This window comes from Rhipicephalus microplus, chromosome X (genome assembly GCF_043290135.1).
Source record: "Rhipicephalus microplus isolate Deutch F79 chromosome X, USDA_Rmic, whole genome shotgun sequence".
Taxonomy (NCBI): Eukaryota; Metazoa; Arthropoda; class Arachnida; order Ixodida; family Ixodidae; genus Rhipicephalus; species Rhipicephalus microplus.
The window spans coordinates 19,446,426-19,470,162 of NC_134710.1; the positions used below are offsets into that span (position 1 = coordinate 19,446,426).

A 23,737-nucleotide genomic window follows, 5' to 3' on the forward strand; every position below is an offset into this window, starting at 1 on the left:
CATGCCTCCAATGTCACATGTACTTTGATGCCTTGTTGAGTATATCTAATACCTAGCTGACCCTACATTTGCCTGCCTGTTTTAGTTTGGGACAGGCGTGTATATTGTGCAATGCACTGTGTCTCGATTAGCTTATCTAGTGTATTGTGAAGACCTAGGTGGTGTAGACGATCGCTGCTAGTTGTGATGGAGAATTTATACCTTGCTTGTACATTTCATCAAAAAAATTATCCTAAGAGTATAGTTCCTTGTTTCAATACCAAATTGGGCTTAGACATTAAGCAAAGGCATTTGTTTAAAGTGCTCAAAGCTCAATAACATTACTGCAATTTTTCTGCTATATACGCCTGTAGAAAACTTGCCACAATTTTTGCATTTGAATTTTTTTCCCTGTAACATTGCACTATATGAATATCTGAGTGATGAATACCCTCTATGGCAGGTGCATTTTGCATTAAGAATATTTTAAAGGGGCCCTGAAACACTTTTTCAAGTAACCATGGAATAGATTCACTAAAAGAGCCTATTGCCTCGCGAATTCAGCCGCCGCAAAAAAGTTTAAGAATCTGTCCAGTACGAGTGGAGTTACAAAGATTAGTTGCACGGTGCAATTGCATTCTCTCTTCTTTCGTCCCAACGAAAGTGTAACGAAAGCGCTGGAAGCTGAGCAGCGGTGTATGCGTTGGGCAAAGAAAATATGTCATGCGCACCTCATGGTATTGAGAAGTTTTCCTTTTTTTCGCTCCGAATACATGGTTTTTACAGTGTGATAGCGCGCGCACGCAAGGACAAGTCGGGGCCTCCTGCGGCGATCCCTGTAACGACAGGGCGCGCCTTCAAATCAGCGAATAGCTGATAGATAGCCTTCTACGATTGATTTTTGAGCTTCCTCCATCATTTGTCGAGAGAAGAGAAAGCGATTTTTAACTGACTGATAATTTATTGTGAGTTGCAAGATGCGTGCTGCCCTATGTTTGGTTCGCGTGTTATCGAGAGCCTTTACAACCATTCGGCAGCGTTGTCTATGTTCAAAAAGTGTTGCAGGGCCCCTTTAAGCACACTGACATCTCTAAATTGTACAAAAAAAAATCTCAAAGGTGAGAAAATCATCATCTTGATCCACATTGAGATGCCATTCACACCACATAGTGCTCAAATTAAAAACCAGCTTTATACCTAAAATGCAAGCAAATACAATGTTCTCCTATGGCAAGTTCCATGATTGCCATTTTTATTTTAACAAATTTTGTAAGGTGAATCATCACCTAGCATTCTGCATAATACATTATACTAGTTTCAATGATAATTCAAATATAATGAGAGCAATGTTTGGCAGGCAATGACCAACAACTTTGCACTGCCCTAAAAAAAAAAAAAAGTGTACAATTGGTCACTGCATTTTGCCAGTACTAACATATAAGGCAGAAACTCGGAGAATACTAAAGAAAACACAAGTCAAAGACTATGAAGCATTCACCAGAATGGAAAATGACAGGCATCACATTAGGAGACACAAAAACGGCACAGTGTCAGGGAACAAATAAATGTTACTTCTATTGCTTTGATTGATGAGGAAGTGGCTTTCTAGGAACGTGCACAGTTGTGATCCTCCACGCATGATATTATTGCAGTGGTTGATGGTTATCTTTGGGGTTGTGCAGTTTTGCTATTAATCTCTTTTGTACCCATATTTATAGTTGCTACTTTTTCTAATAAATATTCAGCTATTACACAGCACCCTGTGCCATAGTTTCTTTTTTCTTCTTTTTTTGTTCATGTTCAATTTATACTGGCCGTCATGAATATTTTCCAACTTGCTACCCTTAAAGAGATGTAGCCAATAATCTATATAACATTAAGAGGGGGGAAATAGACCTGGCAGACCATATATTGCAAAGGCCAGATAGCCAGTGGCCGGCTAGATTAACGGAACAGGTACTAAGGGATGGAAAATGCAGCTGAGAATGTCAACATTTGGTGGGATCATGAAATTAGGAAATTTTCAGGCACAAAATAGAATCAGTTTACACAAGACAGGGTAAATTGGAAATTATTGGGAGATGGCTTGGTCTTGCAGTGGATATAACAAACGCTGATAATGACAAATGTTTCTTCACAGGGGTTCACTGCCATATGTGCTCCTAAGCTTTACTGGCTACATTTTAAATCCCTGCCTCGTTATTTCATTTCCAATGCAGTAGTGCAGTATCACTGTCAGATAATTCGTGCTTTCTGGACAACCATGTCCTTTTGTGATGGATGGGCTGGTCAGATAAGCTTTACTGAAGCTTCGAAGATCTCATAGCAGCTATAAATAACAAGTGAGTGGTCAGGTTGGGGGGAGGTCTTATTCTCTTTAGATTCAAAAAGCTTGAAATAAATATACAAGTTATATAATTAGTCATGCCGATGGTGCGTTAAAAATTTATAAAACAACTTCAAATCTGCCCCAAAAATTTTTGAAAAAGATCATGCTAATCTAAAAACTCTAAAGCAAACGTTGTATTGCATGCTTCCTCAGTTTTATATAAAACATTAACTTTTGTATTACTAAGATTAAAGCCAAACAAATTTAATTTAGCACAAGTTATTTGTTCCCTCTGATCACTCAGTAACTTGTTGCTATGACCAATGAGAATAATCCTGCAGCTGCATTTCTTAGAACAGTGCCCTAGTGTCAACCTGCCACAAGTTTTGTTATTTTTTACCTTTCAAAAGAAATTACTTCAAAGCAATATCAAACAATCAGACACACTTACAAATACAGTGTAGGCAGCTTATAACGTAAGTCGCTGTAGTTGCGAAATCCCCACTGTAAACGGTATCGCACTATAACCAAAACAACCTTTTTTGAAGGGTCGCAGTTGCGCAAAACTTGCTGAGCATGCAGCCAGTGGTGCTTACTACCATTTAAATTCGGAATGAAATTAGTGCACCTAGTTCCAGAAGCGCACTCGCTACGGGTTCTGTCACAAATATTTACCAGCAACAGTATTATAATCGGTATTGTAGCTAGGGGGACTGTACAACAAGCGGTATGCGTACACATAGGGTTCTACGAGACGGTAAACGAGAGTAAAAAAAAAGACTGCATTATAACTGGTCTTGCATTATAAGCAGTAATGTTATAGGTGGTCTACCCTGTAGTTGATATATGACATGGGAATTACAAAGCGTCAGCATGGCCCGAATAAAATATAATACAGTAAAAGCTCGTAAATTCAAACTCAAAGGAGAATATAACATTGTTCGAATTAAACGGTGCGAAAAATAGTGAGCACAAGAATGAACGAACGTTGAGCCACACTGTGCGGGCAACAAACCAAGGAAGCCACCTCTGTACTTGTCATAGCGAATTAGGTGGTGCTACATCTGTGGCAAGTTATCTGGCAAGTTCATGAAGCTCTAATAGCAAACAGAATTAATTGATGAGTGGTGATACACCAGGAACAAGCACTGGAATACATTCATGTGAACAGTAAGCCTTGATGCTGAAATACATGGCAATATATGTGCTCCAAAACACATCTATTCACATGGCAGAGTTAAAACAATCAAAATCAAAAGTAATCAGTAATTTTCGTTTGCTTGCATTTCTTTTGTTGTGACTACATGATCATCACTTGCAGCTTGCCCAAGAGCTCCAGTGCAGCACCAAAATTCTAATGTGCCGAGAAATGCTGCTGTTTCATTGTTTTACACCTCTAGTAAATTTGGTTTAGTTTGGTTTTGCACATCGTGATACCTCTAGGCCAACTTCAGGTGTTCCCAGTACAAATTAATCATTGTGGATAATGTGTTTGAATCAGCGGGAGTATTCCCCCATAGAAATATACAGGGCTGTGCCGGGATGAGAGTGTAAGTTCGAGCCTTCACTGTACTCACGCTACAACTCAGCACGCGTTGTGATGTAGGTTTCCGAATTAATAATGATTTGTGGTGCTATCGTGTTGTTTTTGAATTTGTAATAGTTGGTAGAGTTAGAAGTGCCAAAACCATGGCACAATTACAAAACATGCCTTAGTGGTGGAACCTAGAATATTTTTAGCCACCCGGAATTCTTTAATATGTATTGAAATTATTTACACGAATGTTTTTGCATTTCAATCCATATGAAAAGTGGCTGCTGTGGTCAATAAAAAGTGGCCGCTGTGACCGATCAAGCCCGTGACCTAAAGGTTAGCAAGATTTTTAAATTCACATGAAATTCAGTCTGTGTGATTGTGAACCATTTGAATCAGATGAATTTCTATACTAAAAATAATCACGGGGAGAAAGCAATGTACACTGACACACACTGACCTATCTACTGCACAAGAGGTTACAATATACATTAACTGATGCAAACATGAGAGTGCTTTGATCTGTTTTTAGTGGTGCTGATATGATATTTTTAATAACCTAGTTGGTTTATCGTAACTTTTTTACTTATTTATTTACTTTTTTAGATAGGAATATAATGAAGTAAATGAAGAGAAAAGGCTACGAGCATCGCCACTGTCTCACCTGTTGGTGAACATCTGAATTGTCCTGTGGTCAAGAAAAGAGAAGAAAAGGAAGGACAATACTAAAGGGCAAAGAAAACAAACATACACTTTGAATAATAGCAGACAAAAAAATTAAGCAGAATGAGGGCAAAAGTGACCTGAGAAGCTAACAAACAAATAGATATATAAAATCTTGGCCATATTGATGTGAGGTCACCGTTCCACTGCAGAGCACCATTACGAGCTAATAATGACCTGTTTCAGCATTTTTGATGCAGCCTTCACAGTGTATAAGTACGCATAATGGTCAACATACTTTTCACATGCAGCACATTAGTTCGGAAATATGGCAGCACCTCTTAAAAGCCCAGGTGTCCATAAGGTGTTCTTTCTTGATTAGCAGAAAACTGGTACTGCTCGGTAGGTCTAGGAAGTCGCAGTTCAAGAAGGAAGGCACTGGCTACTGCAATTACCTAGTGAAATTTCTATCAGCATTTATGTGCTACAGAAACATGAAAAAGAAAAAGGGAAAGAAAACAACCACCTGATAGTAGCACGACGAAAATCCGTACCGATTTCTGAGAAAGAAAAGCCTCTTAGTTGCCAAAAAATTTGTCAAGGTCAGGGGATCGAACGCAGCACAAATGCTTATTCGGGGCAGTCGCTCTACCAACCAGAAAGCTACCACAAGGGCAAATTTATTGACAACTAGAAGCACATGGACACAAGTATTGCAGGACGTTTTTCGGCAACTAAGAGGCTTTTCCTTCTGAAAAATACACATAAATTTCCTAGTGGCTTCGTCCTACAATTGGGTGGTTGTTTTCTTTCCCTTTCTTAACCCTTCTGCCACCGTGCCAGTTTTTGCAGGACTGTTTTGCAATACTTGCAGGAACATAAGAAACTACGTAAGATTTAAAATAAACCAAATCGAATTACAGACATTTCACTGCACACTCAAACCTCAACTAATGAACACGGACATAACAAATTATCAGTTACACTGAAGTCAATGAAAACTAGCTCTGCCATAAATACAGTGCTGTAAATATACAGGGTGTTTGTTGCACACGTACCTGCGGTTGAAGGACAGCTACTTGAGCATTTGCATCCGGCGTGGAGTCAAGTGTTGTAGAAAGCAGGTCTTTTTTGGCTGCCTCAGGCACAAGCGGCACAGTGGAATCCATCACATAAGTCCCAGGCTGCAGAGACTGTGAAGCACGGACCTCACCAGCAACATCACATGCTGGTCCAGCTGCCACTGGCTGAAAAGGTACCACACCTGTTGCCTCTACCGTTGCTGTTCCAGATGTTGATCCCACTGTAGAAGGGTACTGCATCACCTGTGGGGACTGGTAACCCCATGAGTTGTTGGCATAAGATTGCAAGTTTGATGACTGTGGCATTGCAGCTTGAAATGCCTGTTGCTGCTGTGGATCAGCCTGGTCAGCACCGCGGGCATAATAGCTTCCAGGGTACACCCCATACATAGAAGCCATTGGTGCAGAATGATTGTCTCCAGATGCTGGTTGTTGGCAGGGTGTTGATGCATGTGTGCCCTGCTGCTGAGGGTTGTAACTTTGAGCATATGAAACGGGTGCCTGAATGCTGAGCGTAGATGGGTGTTGGCCATAGCCAAGTCCGTAGTACACTGGCTGTGCAGGAAGAGTTGTCGACGTTGCTATTGCATTGGCATAAGATTGATAGGACATACCCTGTTGGGCACCTTGCTGGGGGCTCATCACACTCTGACCATAGGCATACGTGTTGCTAGTGGAGGCCATGAAACTAGAGCTTTCGGGTGGCCGTTGGCTTTCAGACCCTTGTGACAGGAGGTTAGCATTGCGAAATGTATACGTCAGAGTAGATGCAGGGCTGGTTGGCAGGTTGTACATGCCTGATGGTGTGTACTCTGAGTAACCATGGTACTCTGACATGGTCCCCATAGGTGTCCTTTCAACTGGCATAACAGCAGGATTCCTGCAAGGTATGGCAGCATTCATACTAGATGGAATACTTGATGCTGCCTCAGTATAACCGGCTTGATAGGCCATCGAAGGGTTTGAAATGCCAGGCTGCAAAGAGCTACTGACTGACATCTGTGACAGCTTGCCATATTTATCAGAACTTGAGAAGCTTTCAGAGAAAGGCGGTGTTGCGTAGGCACTAGGAATATAGCCATCATTTTGGGCAGAAAGCTGAGGAGAAGTCTGCTCAGATCCAAGCGGTGTGGGACGCACGCCCATACCCATTACATCTGCTGCTTTATCTAAAGCCTCAGCAGTGCCTTTTTCACTGCTTGCTTGAGGTATGGCTTGTGGCGTTTGATAACCCATGTAACTGGTTGTTGGGTAGTAGGCGGAAGAGCCAGTTGTTTGTGCTGGAACTGGCATGCTTTGGCCCGTCATATATGGCAAGAAGTCCTTCAGCTTCATGCTTCCTGATGATGAACTAGGAAGGCCTCCTCCTAGTTTTCCAGCTGAACAGGACAAAAGTAAACAAAGTAAGAACAACTTGCCAACACTTTTCAAGCACTGTGATATGAAGTGGTGAATCATAAAGTATGCAAAGCTACAGAAATAATTAACATGAAGCATTTAGGGGTCTCACACCTTTACGTGCTTGTGCTTCCAGCTGCAGTGCACGCTCTTCATCCTGCACTTTGATGACACTACGAAGCCTGGTCAGGAGCTTGCTCACATTGGTCTGCATCTTTTTATAGAACTCAATTCCTTTCTGGGTTTTAGATACTAAGTCTTCATAAGCTTCAAATGACGCAATCAACGATGCCACCATAGCGTCTCTCCTGCAATGGGCACCAAGCATAGTGAGTAGGAATTATGCCTAAACACATAAAACATTATAATGATAATGTGTGGTGTTTTATAGTGCAAGGGCCATTTGATGGCCAAAAAGCGCAGGGTCAATGAACAAGTGATGCGAACAATGATTATGATAGGTGGCTGTAAAAGGGCCTTAAAATTCCTCGCATTGGCGCGGGTAAAAACATAGAAGCATCAAAACCATGACATTGACGTGAGATATGTGCAGTGACAGTGAATGGCAAAAGGCGATAGACAGTGATGGAGATGTAGCTACCGTAGCAGCGACCTCTCTTCAGAGGTTGTGCTACCGACAACCTGGGTATATTACGTTAAAAGTACGTATGTCTGTTAAAAATGCTAGCAATAATTTATGTGTGAAACGGGGTTCTCTACCGATGAACATTGATGGGTGCAAAGGTATCTGTTGTTGGTATGGTAATAAAAGGTGCTTTTTTTATGAGAGCATCTAAATCACTGTACTCGATGAAGATGTGGAGAACTGTGAGCGGTTCTCCACATCTCTCACACAATGGTGCATCGCCATCAGACAAAAGGTATGAATGTGTCGAGTGTGTGTGTCCTATCTGTAGTCTTGTAAATGTGACTTGTGTGTAGCGTGATCGGTTTGATTACATGTACGTAGTTTGTTTTCTGTTTGCCTATCCCATAGGCACTGCCAGAATGCCCTGAGCTCCCGTCATAGGAAAGGTTTCAGATTAAGTGCAGGGACAGCTACGGATGTATTGGCGGCAGCGTTGTCTTGAGCAGATGCGGCAAGCTGATCCGCCAACGCGTTTCCAGCGATCTTGTGGTGCCCTGGCATCCAGCACACTACATGTCGTTTGAGAGCATAGATATTGCATAACAGAAAGTACAGTGACACAAGGACCGGACTTTTATGTTTTCGCAGAGTTTTCAAAGCCGTTACTACGCTCAGCCAATCTGTGTATATTAGTGCGCGTTATTGCAGTTCTTTAATATGCTTGACGGCCACAGATACCGCGTGAGCCTCTGTGGTGAGAATGCTTGTTTCAAAGTGCAGAATACCTGAGTGAGAAAAGGATGAGCCGACTTCTGCACAGGACACACCAGTGTGATATTTTAAAGCATCTGTGAAAAATTCTGGGCAAGTGTACTTGTGCTTGAGTTCGAGGAAGTGCGTGTGGATATGTGCAATAGGCACATGTTTAGTGACTTCCATGAAAGATAAATAGCAGTCTATAACTTCCCATTTCCACAGTGGCAAATATACTGCTGGAGCCATCAAGCGGTGTTCTCTAAGTGGCACAGCTGTTTCCTCAGCAAGCCTCCTGACACGGAGTGAGTAGGACTGTCTCAGCGAAGGACGGTTATTGAAAAATGTAGAATTAGACAGATCATTAATTGTGGAGTGAGTTGAATGTTCCTCGTCTGCATTAACCTTGAGATAGTATGTAAAAGACATGTAACACTTCTGTAGATGGAGCGACCATTCATTTGATTCTACGTACAGACTCTCTACGGGGCTAGTTTGAAAAGCACCCGTAGAGAGGTGAATGCCTAGATGGTGCACAGGGTCGAAAATCTTTAAGGCTAATGGTGTCGCACACTGATAGATTACAGCACCGTAATCTAGACGCGTGCATACGAGGCTTTTATATAAATTCATCAGACATTTCCTGTCACTGCCCCATGTAGTTCGTAATAAAACTTTCATAATATTCATGGTTTTCAAGCACCTGTCTTTCAAATACTTGATGTATGGGACGAAGGTTAGTTTTGTGTCTAATATTAGGCCCAGAAACTTATGCTCGGTCTTCACAGACAGACGTTCACCATGCAGGTCAGTGTTGGGGTCGGGATGAAGACCCCTCTTTCGGCTGAACAAGACCCAAGTGCTCTTTTGTGCATTGAGTTTTAAGCCATTCTCATCCGCCCATTGAGAAACCTTGTTCAAACCTAGTTGAACCTGATGTTCGCACACTGAAAGGTTGCACGATTTGAAACCAACCTGAACATCATCGATATATGTGCAGTAAAAAATATTGCGTGGGAGAGACAAGCGTAAGGAGTTAATTTGGCTATGAAAAGTGTGCAACTCAATACACCTCCTTGTGGCACTTCTGTTTCTTGGACAAATATTCGAGATAAGACAGTGCCAACTCGGACACGAAATGTCCGGTTGGACAGGGAACTTTCTATTATTGCGAACATTCTACCCCGCACACCTCAACGTGACAAGTCTTGGAGTATGGCAAAGCACCACGTAGTGTCATAGGTCTTCTCCATATCGATGAACACCGATAGAAAGAATTTTTTATGAATAAAAGCATCACGAAATTGTGCCTCGATACAGACAAGGTGGTCAGCAGTCGACTTAGCCTCTTGAAACCTACACTGGCATGGGTCAAGCAAACTATTTGTTTCAAGAAAATGCATCAGTCGTCTGTTTACCATTTTTTCAAAAACCATGCAAAGGCAACTCGTCAATGCTACGGCCTTGTAGCTTGATGCTGAGCATGGGTCCTTGACCTGTTTAAGAATTGGAATAATGACTGCTTCTTTCCTGGCAGAAGAGATCTCACCGGAAAACCGAATGGCATTATACAAAGAAAGGAGAGTTTTTTTGGTTTCAGGAGGCAGACGTTTGAGCATTTCGTATAATATACGGTCGGAGCCTGGGGCAGTTCTGTTACAGCAGTTTAACAATGCTTGTAGCTCAGCTAAGACGAATAGTTCATTGTATGCCTCATTGTTTGTGGATTGGCATTCTATTTTCTGTTTTTCTATTCTTTCTTTGTATCGTTGGAACGCTGGAATGTAATGGGATGAGCTGAAGACCTGTTCGAAATGCGCCCCGAGAGTGTTTGCATGGTCTTCCAAACTCTCCCTTTGTGTGTTTACTAGGGGAAGTGAGTGTGCTTGTCGTCCTGCCACCTTACCAACCATGTTCCATACTCTCGCCTCATCTGCGTATTAATTGATTCCTGATAAAAATTTGTGCCAACTTTCCCTTCTTGCCTGTCGGTGCGTTTTCCTGCCTTGCAACTTGATGTTCTTAAAGTTTATAAGATTCTCCGACGTCGGTGAATCTCTAAGCAACTTCCATGCCTTATTTTCGTTTTTGCACATTACGGCACTCATTATTCCACCATGAGACTCGTCATTTGCCGGACAGTCTGCATGTTTATGGTATACATTTCGTTGCAGCAACAATTAAAAAAGCTGTCAAGTAGCTTACAGCAGCTACTATGCTTAACACCCCCATGTCAGTCCAAGTTAGGAGAGTAATTTTTTAAAACTGTTCCCAATCATCTTTATCGGTGAGCCATTTAGGAACCTGTGGAGGACATGCATTTGATATTAATGTGCTGAGAACTATAGGAAAATGGTCACTACCGTATGGATTATTGATGACTTCCCATTTAAATAAAGGTAGAAGTGATGGAGATGTTATGCTGAGGTCTATCGAAAAGGTGTTGTTAACGATATTGTAATATTTGGCTTTTTGCAATTCAGGAGGCATGTGCCGGAAGAAAAAAGGAAATGTTCAATCATGCGACCTTGCGCATCGCAGCGAGAGTCCCCCCGAGGCTTGATTGATATGTGGGGTTTAACGTCCTAAAACCACCATATGATTATGAGAGACGCCGTAGTAGAGGGCTCCGGAAATTTCGACCACCTGGGGTTCTTTAACGTGCACCCAAATCTGAATACACGGGCCTACAACATTTCCGCCTCCATTGGAAATGCAGTCGCCACAGCCGGGATTTGATCCCACGACCTGTGGGTCAGCAGCCGAGTACCTTATCCACTAGACCACCGTGGCGGGGCCCCCCCCCCCCCCCGCCGGAGGCTACTATGTGCATTAAAGTCTCCGAGGACAACATAGGGTTCTGTAAGTTGATCTATGAATGCCTGGAATTCCTGTATATTGAGTAGGTGATGCAGAGGTATGTAAATGGAGCAAATTGTGGCCAGTTTGTTGAAGAGGACAGCCTGGATGGCCACTGCTTCAAGGGATGTTTGGAGTGGTAAATGTGCACAAGCTCTTCTTTGATCAACTACGATGGCAACACCGCCAGATGATGCGACAGCATCATCCTGATCCTTTCGAAAAATAGTGTACTGTGTTGAAAGTTTGTGTACTTGAATTTTAAGTGTGTTTCTTGCACACATAGCACTTTTGGTGTATATTTGAGTAGGAGTTCTTTGATATCATCGAGGTTTCTCAGCAGTCCTCTGATGTTCCACTGTAGTATTTGTGCCATTTTATTGTTGTGTGGTGCATGTGTGTAAAAAAGTGTTGCCTTAGCCTGGAGGACCTCTTTGGGGCCCTGTGATTCGGGGTTTTTCTTTTTTGGCGCGCTCCAAAGAGTTGCGCCTATCCTTCGGTGCCTGAGGAGCCGGAGGAGTGGTACTTGTGTCTATCACCTCCTGCTAGGTGGCAGATGGTGCCTGCCCAGCAGGCAGGTTCGCAGTGGTTTCGGGCCTAAATGCCCTTGCAGTCGCCCGGGGTCCAGCAAGCAGACACGGGAGTTTGCTGGGCCTGTTTGTCAGGTGGCGGAGCAGTACAGGTTGCTCCAACCGGGGGCACTGATGGCGCGACCGTGTTCACACTCTGTGTAACACTTGCGGCCGCATAAATGTGTGGCCTGGTGCCCCGGTGCGTCACATCGGCAAAGGAAGGAATGGATTGATAGAGTGAAAACCGCTTGCGTGCCTCTTGAAAGAATAGATTTAACTTTAAGCTCGAGGATTTGTTTTTCTTTTTTCCAGGAAGGGCACGATCGTGAGCAGGCAGGATAGTCTCCCTCGCATTTTGCACAGTGGGCTGCTGCAGTACATTCTTCCGATACATGGTCGTTGGAGCTACAATTTGCGCAAGTTGCATGCCCCCTGCAGCTTTGCGATCCGTGTACAAAGCGCTGACATTTGAAACACCTGCGAGGATTTGATATGTAGGGCCTGACTCGAAGCTTGCAGTAGCCGGTTTCAATTGAATTGGGTAAATCGCTGGTACCAAAGGTGATAATTATGTGTTTTGTTGGTGTTTCTTTCTTGTCTCGTCATATGACTATTCTTTGAACCTTCACTACATTCTGATCTAGCCAGCCTTCTAATAATTCACTTTCAGATAGTTGGAGGAGGTCATCATAAGACACCACACCGCGCACTGTATTCATAGACCTGTGTGGGCCTAGTGAGACTGGGATGTCTCCAAATGCCACAAGTTTAGATAGGTTATCATATTGGAGCTAGTTGCATACCTCCAAGAGGAGGTCCCCGCTTCCCAACTTCGTTACATTGTAGCCTGGGCTAATGGCTTCTGTGAGCGTTTTCGAAACGAGGAAAGGCAAGATTGATCAGACTGTTTTGTTTTCTTTTTGGCTGTGCACGACATGGTACTTTGGGAACGATTGCTTTGGTTTCAGGAGTGTGTGAAGCTTTCTTCAGTGCGCCACCTTTTTGGGCGGCGATCAGGGAGTGTGGAAAAAAAATTACGGTATATTCACGGGGTGAATGATGATGAATGGGCGAAGCTCCGGAGGGATTCATCGGTAAACTGTGAATCTTCCGTGTAATTCGCCCAGTCGATCATCATGTAAAGACGTGAGAAACGCTGTGTGTGTATATACACAAATCAACTTTTATTTGTTCTTAGACGATGGATGGCTTGCGATGTCCCTTGCCTCGCGCGCTCGCACATCGGGATTCTGTCTGCGAGCGCGCGCTGCTGCCGCCTTGCGCTCTCTCCGCTGTGCAGCCTTATCCATCCGGCGACTCCGAGCGCGCGCCAACAGCGAACGGATTTTATTACAACGCTCCCCCTAGCGTACGTCGCCGCACTAAATCGAACGATTGCCTTCAACCAATGACACGCGCCATATGTGACATCATTCCTATTTTATAAGATCTCGCGTCTTTCATCAACTACAAGTACCGCTTTCTAGTTTATAACATCTTGCATCTTTTCATCATCAGCTACAAGTACCACCATCTAGTAAACACTACAAGAACTAAACGAGAGGTGGCTACATACAGGAGACGGTACCGCCATCTAGTGAACACTGCAAGAACTAAACTAGAGGTGGCTACATATAGGGGACGGTACCGCCATCTAGTGAACACTGCAAGAACTAAACTAGAGGTGGCTACATACAGGCTACAGGGGTCGCACAGCCCACGCCATAAGGAGCTTCGCCCCTAAAAAAAGTGTGCCATACGGAAATGTAATATTCGGCTGCGATGGGGGCCCCCCACCGCTGAGCCCAACAAGGGGACGCTACAAGGTTGAATAGTAAACACTTGAAGACGCCAGCCATGCATCGCCGCTATAACCGAATATAACTACCCAAGTTTGGGTAACTATACAGGGTTAACCCTTGCCGCCAGGAAATTAGGAAGTAAACAGAAAAGAGGAGTTGGTGGCAGATAAAAAGTGAGAGACAAAGACGAAGATGTAGAGAGAGAGAGAGATAGGAAAAGGTGACTGCTGATTTCCCCTGGGTGGGTCAGTCCAGGGGTGCCGTCTACGTGAAGCCAAAGGGATGTGTTGCCTCTGCCATAACGGTCCAATAAGCCAGCGTTGGCTTGACCCCCAGGATCCCCTTTTTCCCGGACACGGCAAAGCCACGCACGGCTAGGCGTGGGAGTGAGTCGAAACCCCCCCTCCCTTTAGCTCGAATCCATGGTGTCGCTACACACTAAACACCTACTCATGCAGACGCCCAACACATAAAACAACCAAACCCATTTATAAGATTGTGTCATGTGTTTAGGCGTAACTCTTGATCAAAATATTTGAACTTGTGCATAAACATTCTAGCTAAGTGTACATTAGAGAAATGCTAATTTCTCATGACTTCAAGCTACCATGCAAGAGATGTTGTGTTTTCATAAAAGCTTTACAATGAGTAATATACATATTTAACTCTAGGTATCAAACTAATTTGCAATCTTATTTCCATTCTATATATCCCTGTATGATTTTACCAACAAATAAAATAATATGCAGGGCTTCCACCCAGAACTTACACAAGTCTAATTTCTTTTAAAAAGCAAAAATAGGGAGAAAATAAAATATATAAGTAGATACAAAGATCATATGTGATACTATAATGGTCTTAAATCTTTTAACAAAGAAAGCAATTTTATCAGAGCTGGGCATTCAACAGAATGACGCTTACCAAGTGCTTTAAAAATATAAATTTTGGCTTCTCTTGAGTGTTCAGTGATTACAATATACTTGTTCACATTATTGTGCAACTGGATGATTTCATGACTTGCACATGAAAGGGAGACTTCAGTCAAATGCCAAAATGAATGAGGCACATGTTCTTATAGCGGTGCTGTGATCTCCATAGTAATTGCATGCAGTTCATCATACCAATAATTATACAGAGCTGCTGAAAATGAACCCCCCTCATAGAAAATGACACTTGACATTTACTCATAACTAAAAGCTTAATGCTAATGGCATACTGTTCTCAAAGCCACTCCTAAGAAAAGCCTTGTCTGCAGCCTCAAAAATAAATAAAAAAACACCTTGAATATTTCCTTGTTTATAGGCAAAAAACTGCCATATGATGCAAAATGTGGCCAGTTCTGACAATGATCAATGCTATTATGCCCGGAGGTTATTTAATGTGGCCATCTTATTTCTAGCCTAGTGGCCATTGAACAAAATGTGAAATCATTTTCCTCAGTAGCAGTCTGTATCGACATTTACTAATTCAATATATTTTCAATCAAAAGTCCTCTCTCAAGCCACATATTTCTGTGAGCAATGAAATGAGAAATGTAGAGAGGTCTGAACAGAGGGAAGAGCAAAAAAAAGGGCAGGCATGGGTGACTCCATTCGCTCACCTATGGGGGGCAGGTACATATCTTCATAAGCCTCAATTATTTTATTTTTCTAGTGACTTGAACAACTTTCATTAACAGAGATGATGACCAAATGCTTCAAGTCATTTGAACTGAGCTCACCACAAGTTCCACAAAATCAGCACTCAAACATCCGCCGGGTAGAAGCAGTATTTAACCAACTTGACACGCACTAGGCTGAAGGTTTCTGTGCTTGATGCTTTAAAAAGACTGAGAAGCATTATTTATAGTCCTTGTTTTCTTTAGTGCAACAGAATGCTTACCATTCAGACTCTCCAATCATGCAGTGATAAGACGGAAAAAATCGTGAAACATTTTCCAACAGCATTTTTAAAGCTGCAGCACTGACAAAGTCAGACAAGCAACGCATGCTGCTAGCAGTGGTAACTGAGCATACTAGCCGTTTCTGTTTGTGCTCTGCAGTTCACTGTGCAGTACTCATAGACTGAAAACAGGGCAATTTAGGGCTAAGTAATGCACCATACTTTCTTATCCACCGTCTTCAGTTTGGGTCACATCGGTGTAATTTCGAGTCGACCGCTTAGATTAGAGCCAATATTATCTCAGGCCAGATTTATCGCAACATGATGCGGTCATCTCGAGAAATTACACAAGCCAGTCATTATACTACAAAAACTGATGTCGCATTTGAATGTGTGAGTACTGTACATGATGGCATGTGCACGTGCTCCACAAGTTGGCACCATTCCCCTAAATCATGGGTCTTAAAACACATGGCCCGCAGACACTTCGCTAGCAGCTCGCCGTGCACATGACTGTCTTCATCTCATTTTTTTGTTTTCGTCAATAAATTTGTTCATGAGCTAAACAGACGTAACTGGTCTTAATCATTCTTTTCCTGAGGCGCATCTTGTAGTCACCACGCTGTAATGCATAGCTGTGGAACAAATCAGCATCAGATTGCAGTCATTTTGGGAATCAGCATCAATATGTTTCTTCAAGCCTTGCATCAAACCCCCTTCAAAATTGACATATACGACACATTACATATGGGAAATGCTTGCTTTTAAATGGCAACAATCACTGACATTTTAGATTTTAGCTCTGACCTTCTTCACTGTGCCGGCTCTCGCAGGATTACATTTCATGACTGTGGGCAACTATCTGAGGGGAGCTTGATACCCCTGCACTGAATGCTGTGAAGATAGCACCATTTCTCAGCATCAGCTCCTTTTACTTTTCTATAAGCATAGAATAAAGCAAGGATGCCTACTTATGTAGAGACTAATTTTGAGCATGAAATGTGGTGCTCCTATGCAACAGACTACATGGTGGGTAATGCAACCTGAACAACTCGTTCACTCAGTATCAAGGCTTGTCCACCATGTGACATGATGCGCCACATTTTGCAACTTTTAAACACAATTAAAAAAATTTTAAACACAAATCCTATTCAAATCAATAAAAGATTGCTCGATTCTGTCACTTAAGTTCATAGTCTTTCCCCTTCCATCAGTGTTTTGTGGCACATTCTTGCTGCTTGTCAGTCCCTTCAATAAACTTTTACATAAGCACAAAAGTATGTACAGTAAACCGTTGGACTGCCACTATCCACTTCACTACAAGCACTGAAAAAAATATTGAAAGAGCTGCGAAGAGGCCAGGGTCTAAAATCAGAGTACTTTAACTACAACAGAATCACAGCTACATCATCTCATTTGTACCTGTTACATTGCTTTCCATTGCAGCGGCTGCATTTCCGATGGAGGCAGCAATGCTGTAGGCCCGTGTGCACAGATTTGGGTGCACGTTAAAGAACCCCAGGTGGTCGAAATTTCTGGAGCCCTCAACTACGGCATCTCTCATAATCATATGGTGATTTTGGGACGTTAAACCCCACATATCAATCAAATCAATTACATTGCTTTCCATGTATTCGTCGAACTTTTGCTTGAGCTCATAAATAGAATGACCAAAAATTATTGTAACCACAGCCTTTCTGTTTTATCTGTGTATGGTGTCTTAGTTTGAATTAGGTTTTAGTGTTATGCCGTGCTAGAGCTATAAGTTAGCAGCAATACTTTATAGTCAGTCAGAGTATATAGATATCCCAAGACCTATGAGACATTGTCAAGACAGTGGGACCTATATATATATGGGCTCCAAAAGAGCTGATCAGTTGCAGTAAAAAATTTTTACTCTGTTGATATCTTGAAATATTATGCATTCAAAGTTAACACGAGATTAAATGTAAAGGATTAATGGAAGTTCTGCAACTTGGTACAATGCATATGCTTTCATATGTAACTGTGCCAGTGTGTGCAAACAGACACATGAATAGCATAAGCACAATTTATTGCATTCAAGTTCATCATGAAAAAATTCGACCTTAGAACTAACCTTTTCAGGATATCAGAGGCAGCCTTCCGTGTCTCTGCAAATCTGGCATTGGCCTGGGTCAATGCTTTCAGAATGTTGTCTTGTGCTGTCAAGTTCTGCTCCAAAAGTGACACCTCTTGATCGTGCTTTTTCAGCTCGGCAGCGAAAAATGCCTGGACATAAAAAAAGCAAAATTTGCTTTTTATGTCACATTATTCACACATCGTACAAAGGCAATCCTGCTGTTTTACATACCTGCAGGTCTTCACCCTTGTTCCTAGTTACTATTTGCCTTGTGATATCATCTTTTTGGAGTGTATCCCTCAGGTGTGAATGTAACATTTGCCTCTGCTTCTTCATCTCTTCGACTTTGTCCAGCAGGTGAGAGAGTTCCTTCACCACAGCCTCATTGTTGGGCACTAAAGGAAAATTGAAAATATAGCTCCAGAGGCCATAGCACAACATACTTAAAGTACCTCACCATACTGCCACATAGGAAACCAGCTTTGTACAGTTCTAGAGAATGTAACATGCCCAATGAACTGCAGGGACCTATATTTTTTTTTGCCTAGCTCATGATTTGTCAAGTTGTAGTAAGAAATTCTTTTAGCCATCAAAACTAGTATCAACTTAATCAACGACTAATGATCAACATGGTGAGCAGCAAAGATGATGAAACAAGACACAAGAGCCATATCTCCTCTCATATGTAATTCGATGTCCCCCCCTCCCCTCCCCCCAAAGCAACAACCTACAGTAAAAGCTTGAAGATTCTGCCCTGTTTTATTTGAGAAATCGAATAATTTGGACTTTTTCTAAAGGTACCGGCAAGCATATGCATTGTTTATTGGTATCAGACTCATTATTTCGGTTCAGTTTCACTGCAACTCAGTTAATTCGGACAATCCTTGGAGAGCATTGAGTACGAAGTGCTGCACATGATGAAACGCAATAGCAAAAATGACGTTTGAGTGCAAATGAAGCGAGACAGTGCACTCCACTATGCCACCGCAATTGAGATGTAATAACACGGAAATGACAAGGAAGTCAGAACGCTTCACGTTTATTTGTGTTTATCCTTGCATCAGTACTAGCAGGCCTTCAGAAAAGAGCATGATTGATGCAGTGCTAAAGACGAAGACGTAAGAAACACAGAGTGCACAAGATGAATGCTGTCTCGCAACTCAAGAGATTCATTTAAAAAAAGAAAAAACAGGAAAGAATGGTGAGCATCGCAAACAGGCGCATAAAAAAGAAAATAAAGCAAAAATAATTTAACAAGTCATGTAATGTCAAGTGACATGTTTCAACTTCTTACAGATGCACATGTCTACTATGCTCGACATTGTTTTCCCGTTTTTCTTTCTCCAAAACAAATGTTTCAGTTGTGAGACAGCTCTTGTCCTGTGCACTCTGTCTTTCTTGTCTTCGTCTTCAGTGCTGCATCAATCATGCAAGTATTTCAACTAGCCCAACTTTCCATTCTACTTCAAAAAAGCGTTCCCACAATCCACTATCGCACCGTTCGCGACCAAGGCTTCAGGAGCTGCAGCAAACCAATTTTGTTTTTATTCAGTGCGCATGGGCTGCAAAGGCGCTATCAGTGACCAGAGAGAGAGCAACTACAATTTAGTCCCCAGCTGCTGCTACAAATGAATAGCTTCATTTTTGCCGCATGCCTTCAGAATTGCATGTTGTCATCCATGAGTGCACACCAGTGAGCTATGTTTCTTCTGCAGCCGCAGTGGCAAACAGTATTTTACAGACTTGTGTGAATATTCAGCACTTAGAATATTAGAAAAAAATATTAAAGTATTTGAGTTCACTCAGCTTCAAGTTTAATTTATTGAAAATATCGAAGTACATATTCAATGAGAATGCAGATGAGGATGCTGTGCCTATCCAGGAAAAATGTGCACTGCTGCAAAGCCCCACTTCGAGGTTAAATGAACGTGTTACTCTCTGGAATTGGTGAAACATATGTCAAGACAGGAGCAAAGCAGACGCCTAAGACACGGAAGACGATAGGTTGGTGGATGATAGTGGATGATAGGTTTTCGATCAAGCTGTGTTTTCAGAGATCGTGATTTTGCTTTTTGCGGTGTAGTGCGTATGCTTGAGAGTTCTTAAGCGAAGCTTTCTGAAGAATAAAACTTAGTTGTGAGCGTGCGCTTTTCGTGTCTTAAGCTTTTTCTTCGCTCCTGTCTAAACATATGAGCCACCAATTCAAGTTCAGCTATGCACCAACTAGCCCAACAGCAAACATTATTAAGTTACCCTCATATCAATTCATAATTTTTTAAAGTTTAAAAGCTAGTTATACTGGTTTATATGCTTCAAGTATAGTAAATTTTAAAATTTAGCGTATTTAAAAGCTTATTACTTGCATTCTACTGAAAGTCAAACCCTGCTACTACTCAAAGTTGCTTTCACTTCCTTTGAACCAAAAGAGATGACATTTTCTCATGCCTTGTTTCAATTCTAAAAAAATATGAACCAAGTTAGTTGAGTCATGAGAAATAAGCTAGTTTTTTTTTTTTTTTTCATAATATACAATATTTGAGCTCTAGTGCATCCACACACAAAACTGCCCCCAAGAAGGCTATAGACACATTATGTGGTGTAGATATTTAATAATGCCAATAAACATTTTCTTTGTCAAGTAAACAGTTTTGAATAATATGGGATAAAACCTGCCCCCCTCCCCCCCCAACAGACACACATAGTTTAAGTACTGCTCCTAGCTTTCCACAACCAGTCATTATTAGTGATGAGATGGGTGAATATTAAAATCCTGATATTTGGTTCAGCTTGAATTTTTTTGAATTTAGTATTTTTACTATACTCCAAGCAAACGAATGTATGCATTTTCCTCCACTTAATTCACCTGAAGAGATGGTTTCATGGCAGTACAGACACTTCGGCTGTCAAGCCCTACCAGTTTCAATGTTTTCAGCTTTTGGAGTGCATGCATTATGCCTACAAACTGTGGTTTATTTTAAAACTGATTATCTTTTACCGTGTATAACAACTATCCTTTTCACAAAAGAAATGATATGATTATTAATAAAGTCTGTACTCGCAGTTGAAAGGGCCCTGAAACACTTTTTTGAATAACCATGGAATTCATTCACTGGAAAAGCGTATTCCCTCAAAAATTGAGCGCCACAAAAATTTTAAGAATCTGTCCAGTACGAGCAGAGTTGCAAAGATTTGTCACACGCTGCAATCACATTCTCTCTTCTCTAGCCCGACGAAAGCGCTGGAAGCTGACCAGGGAGAGATGGGAGGTGAAAACAAAAAACGTCACTCGCGCCTCGTGACCTTCAGCATTTTGTTTCTTTTTTAGATGCGGAGCATCTTATACTCGCGCCTTGTAGTGCGCCGTCCGCACCGCTTCTCGAACATTCGACAGCTGACGCGCGCGCATGCGCCGTCGCGCCGTCGCCCACTCTTCCACCATCTGTGCATCCCTTCCTCCTCTACACACCGCGCGCGCTTCACTCCTCCACCATCTGTGCACCCTTCCTCCTCTACACACCGCGTTCGACATCTACAATTCTCCTGATTCTCCAGTGGACGCGCATGTGGCGTCGCGCTTCGAGAACATTCAACAGCTGACAGTGCATGCGCCGTCGTGCTGTATATATACTCAAGGTCGGCGCTCACTCGCTCAGTTGCCGCTCGTCGGTTGGTTTGTACGGCGCGTCGACGTCCAAGGTCGCGGTGAAATGAATTCCAACGAATCCACAAACACAATGATCGACGTCCCTTCGACCAGCACCGCCCTTTCGCATACGTGTGTACGTGTTCACTCATTTAACACCCCCTCCTACAACCACGTTAACCAATTTAGCCATCGACCCAAGTAAGTCGCAATTTAACACCCCATTTCACAACCACGTTAACCAATTTAGCCATCGACCCAAGTAAGTCGCACTTTGACACCCCGTTAACCAATTATATGGTCCGCATCCTCCTCAGTGTTCCCCCGAGGGAAGCTGCGGGCAATTTTTTTTCTTCAAATACGTGGCTTTTTCAGTGCGATCACGTGTGCACACATGAACAAGCGACTGCCTCTCGCGGCAACTTCTGTAACAACCGAGCGCGCCATGTTCAAATCAGCCAATGGCTGATAGATGAGCTTACTGGGCTTATCTTCCATGATATGTCGAGAGAAGAGAAAGCTATTTTTAGCTGACTTTGACAACTTATTGTGAATTCCAGGCCTAGTACTACGCTATAATATTTGGCTCGCAAGTTGTCGGGAGCCTCTACTACCGATTGGCAGCACTTTCTGACCATGCCCAAAAAGTGTTCCAGGGCTCTTTTAATAACTGTAAACATTTTGGACTCCGAGACTGGCCCAATTTTTCAGGCATGTTCACACACAATATTGCCATGCGTGTTTAGTGCTTTATTTTGATATTTCCGGGTCACACCCACAAATACTGCTAAATGCTCGGTGTAGACCGAAGCGCAATCCTTGAGAAGCTTTATAATTGTTGAAGATAATGCTGCTAAGATATTGCGCGGGGCACAAATATAGAAGTTTATTCAAGAGCTTACACAAGCAACAGCAATAAGGCTTGAATGCTCCTTTTTTTTTTTTTACCGCTTGTACAAATGCTGACACACCTCACCGCAGATCAGATTACCAACAGTTGCTGCCCTGTTTGCCACTATCTGAGTACAGTGCAAAGCGCTCGTACCTTGCATTTTCCTTTTTCCAGGTACAGGTTCGCCCAAATAAAAAGTTCAGTCTTGAACAAGCTGACTGCTACCTTCGTCTATGTCACGACCCCGAGTAAAACTGTATGAAATGACAGCTGAGAAAATAGTGCCGTTCAGCTAGAATGTATCCTGTTACTTCACTTTTGTTCAAAGAGTCGTTTATGGCTTCTAGAGCTGTATGGCCACTGCAAGCAGATGTGCATTTATGTTGCACTGCACTGTAACTTTGGAGGAGGGCATGTAGAGGGCAGCATCGGTGAGGCGAAACAGCAAAGGTGGGCATGGCAGTGGACAGCAGCCTGTCACAAGATATTCTGCACTCATTGCCGATTGGGCCTGAAATACTGTAGTCTAAATTGAGGATTTCAGCTGTGGAAAGGGGTCTGCCAGGCTCCTCTACATGCTTAGCTGAATGGAACGGGTTTAGCTTACATGGAAAGCATAGCTAAATCTAGCATAAATGGACTGACTCACACAATTAGGCCGCACTTCTCAGAATCGCGATGATGCACAACAAGTGAATTTCACTATTCAAGCTATTAAACTTAAATTTACTTATGCTATAGTTACTATTTGCTTTGACTTTGCTTCGAACAAAAATACTGATATTCACACAAGCCTACTTGTTACTTTCAAAGTCAATTATAATGCTACTGCAAACTTGTTTTGGTACATTCCCCATGCCATCTTTCCACAAAACCCCAACTTTTCTTGAATAAGCTTCATATAAATGCCCACCTATTTAAAAACTCACAGAATAAATTTTATAAAACTAGTACAAGTCTCAGTATTTGAGTGCTTTGAACAACAATGACTTCAAGTACTAAAGCTAAAACATAATAGTGCATCAGTTATGTGATCACTGCTCACATGAATTTCAAGCTGATACTAATTTTCTGCAGTCCTTGCCAAGGCCCAATAACCTGCAGTGCGCTAGAACACGGTCCTTGCGAATCAATTTTTACCCCGTAATGTTTGATGCAAACGTACACTATAATGCAGGTACGAACAGCTGCTGCCCACGCTGACACGGAAAACACGGCAGTCACGTGCTGATGCAGAAACCCTGGTGTGGGCATACTCACAGCACTGCAGATTTGGTTGGCTGCCAGCATCACTGATGAGCAGTGTGTGTCATATCCTCTGAGATAGTGGGCAGAAAAGGAGGCCCTCACACACCTTTGTATGCCTTTGCTTTCAGATTACAGATGGTGTTGGCATCAAGTTTTTTTTTTTTTTTTTTATGCAGTGGCGTGTGCTACACTTCAAGCAGCGTTGTTGTACTGTGTTACACCAGCCTGCCACACCAAAGCAAGCCACGTCCTTGCAATCAGACAGCCAACAAAAGTTGAACTATGACCGAAAGAGAAAGAGGAGGGGTTTGGCGAAGGAGCTGGGCCTAGCAACGCCAACACACACACTTGCTCGGGAATTGCATACTTGCCAACTCTACCAAGTTGTTTGGGGCACATATGAATTATGAGC

The 23,737-nt window shown here is 42.5% G+C and overlaps 1 protein-coding gene across 2 annotated transcripts in view; it reads right to left on the minus strand.

Annotated features, from left to right (window-relative positions):
• LOC119175693 (tyrosine-protein phosphatase non-receptor type 23) overlaps window positions 1-23,737 on the minus strand; it is a 99,625-nt gene that overhangs the window by 35,716 nt on the left and 40,172 nt on the right. The window contains exons 13-17 of one of the 2 annotated variants that reach the window (XM_075881903.1): window positions 17,774-17,937; window positions 17,540-17,691; window positions 7,100-7,293; window positions 5,564-6,966; window positions 4,507-4,530 (exon numbers count right to left, since the gene is read on the minus strand). In XM_075881903.1, coding sequence (XP_075738018.1) covers window positions 4,507-4,530; window positions 5,564-6,966; window positions 7,100-7,293; window positions 17,540-17,691; window positions 17,774-17,937 — 1,937 coding nt within the window. The remainder of the gene's footprint in view (window positions 1-4,506; window positions 4,531-5,563; window positions 6,967-7,099; window positions 7,294-17,539; window positions 17,692-17,773; window positions 17,938-23,737) is intronic. The other variant, XM_037426635.2, reaches the window with a different exon arrangement.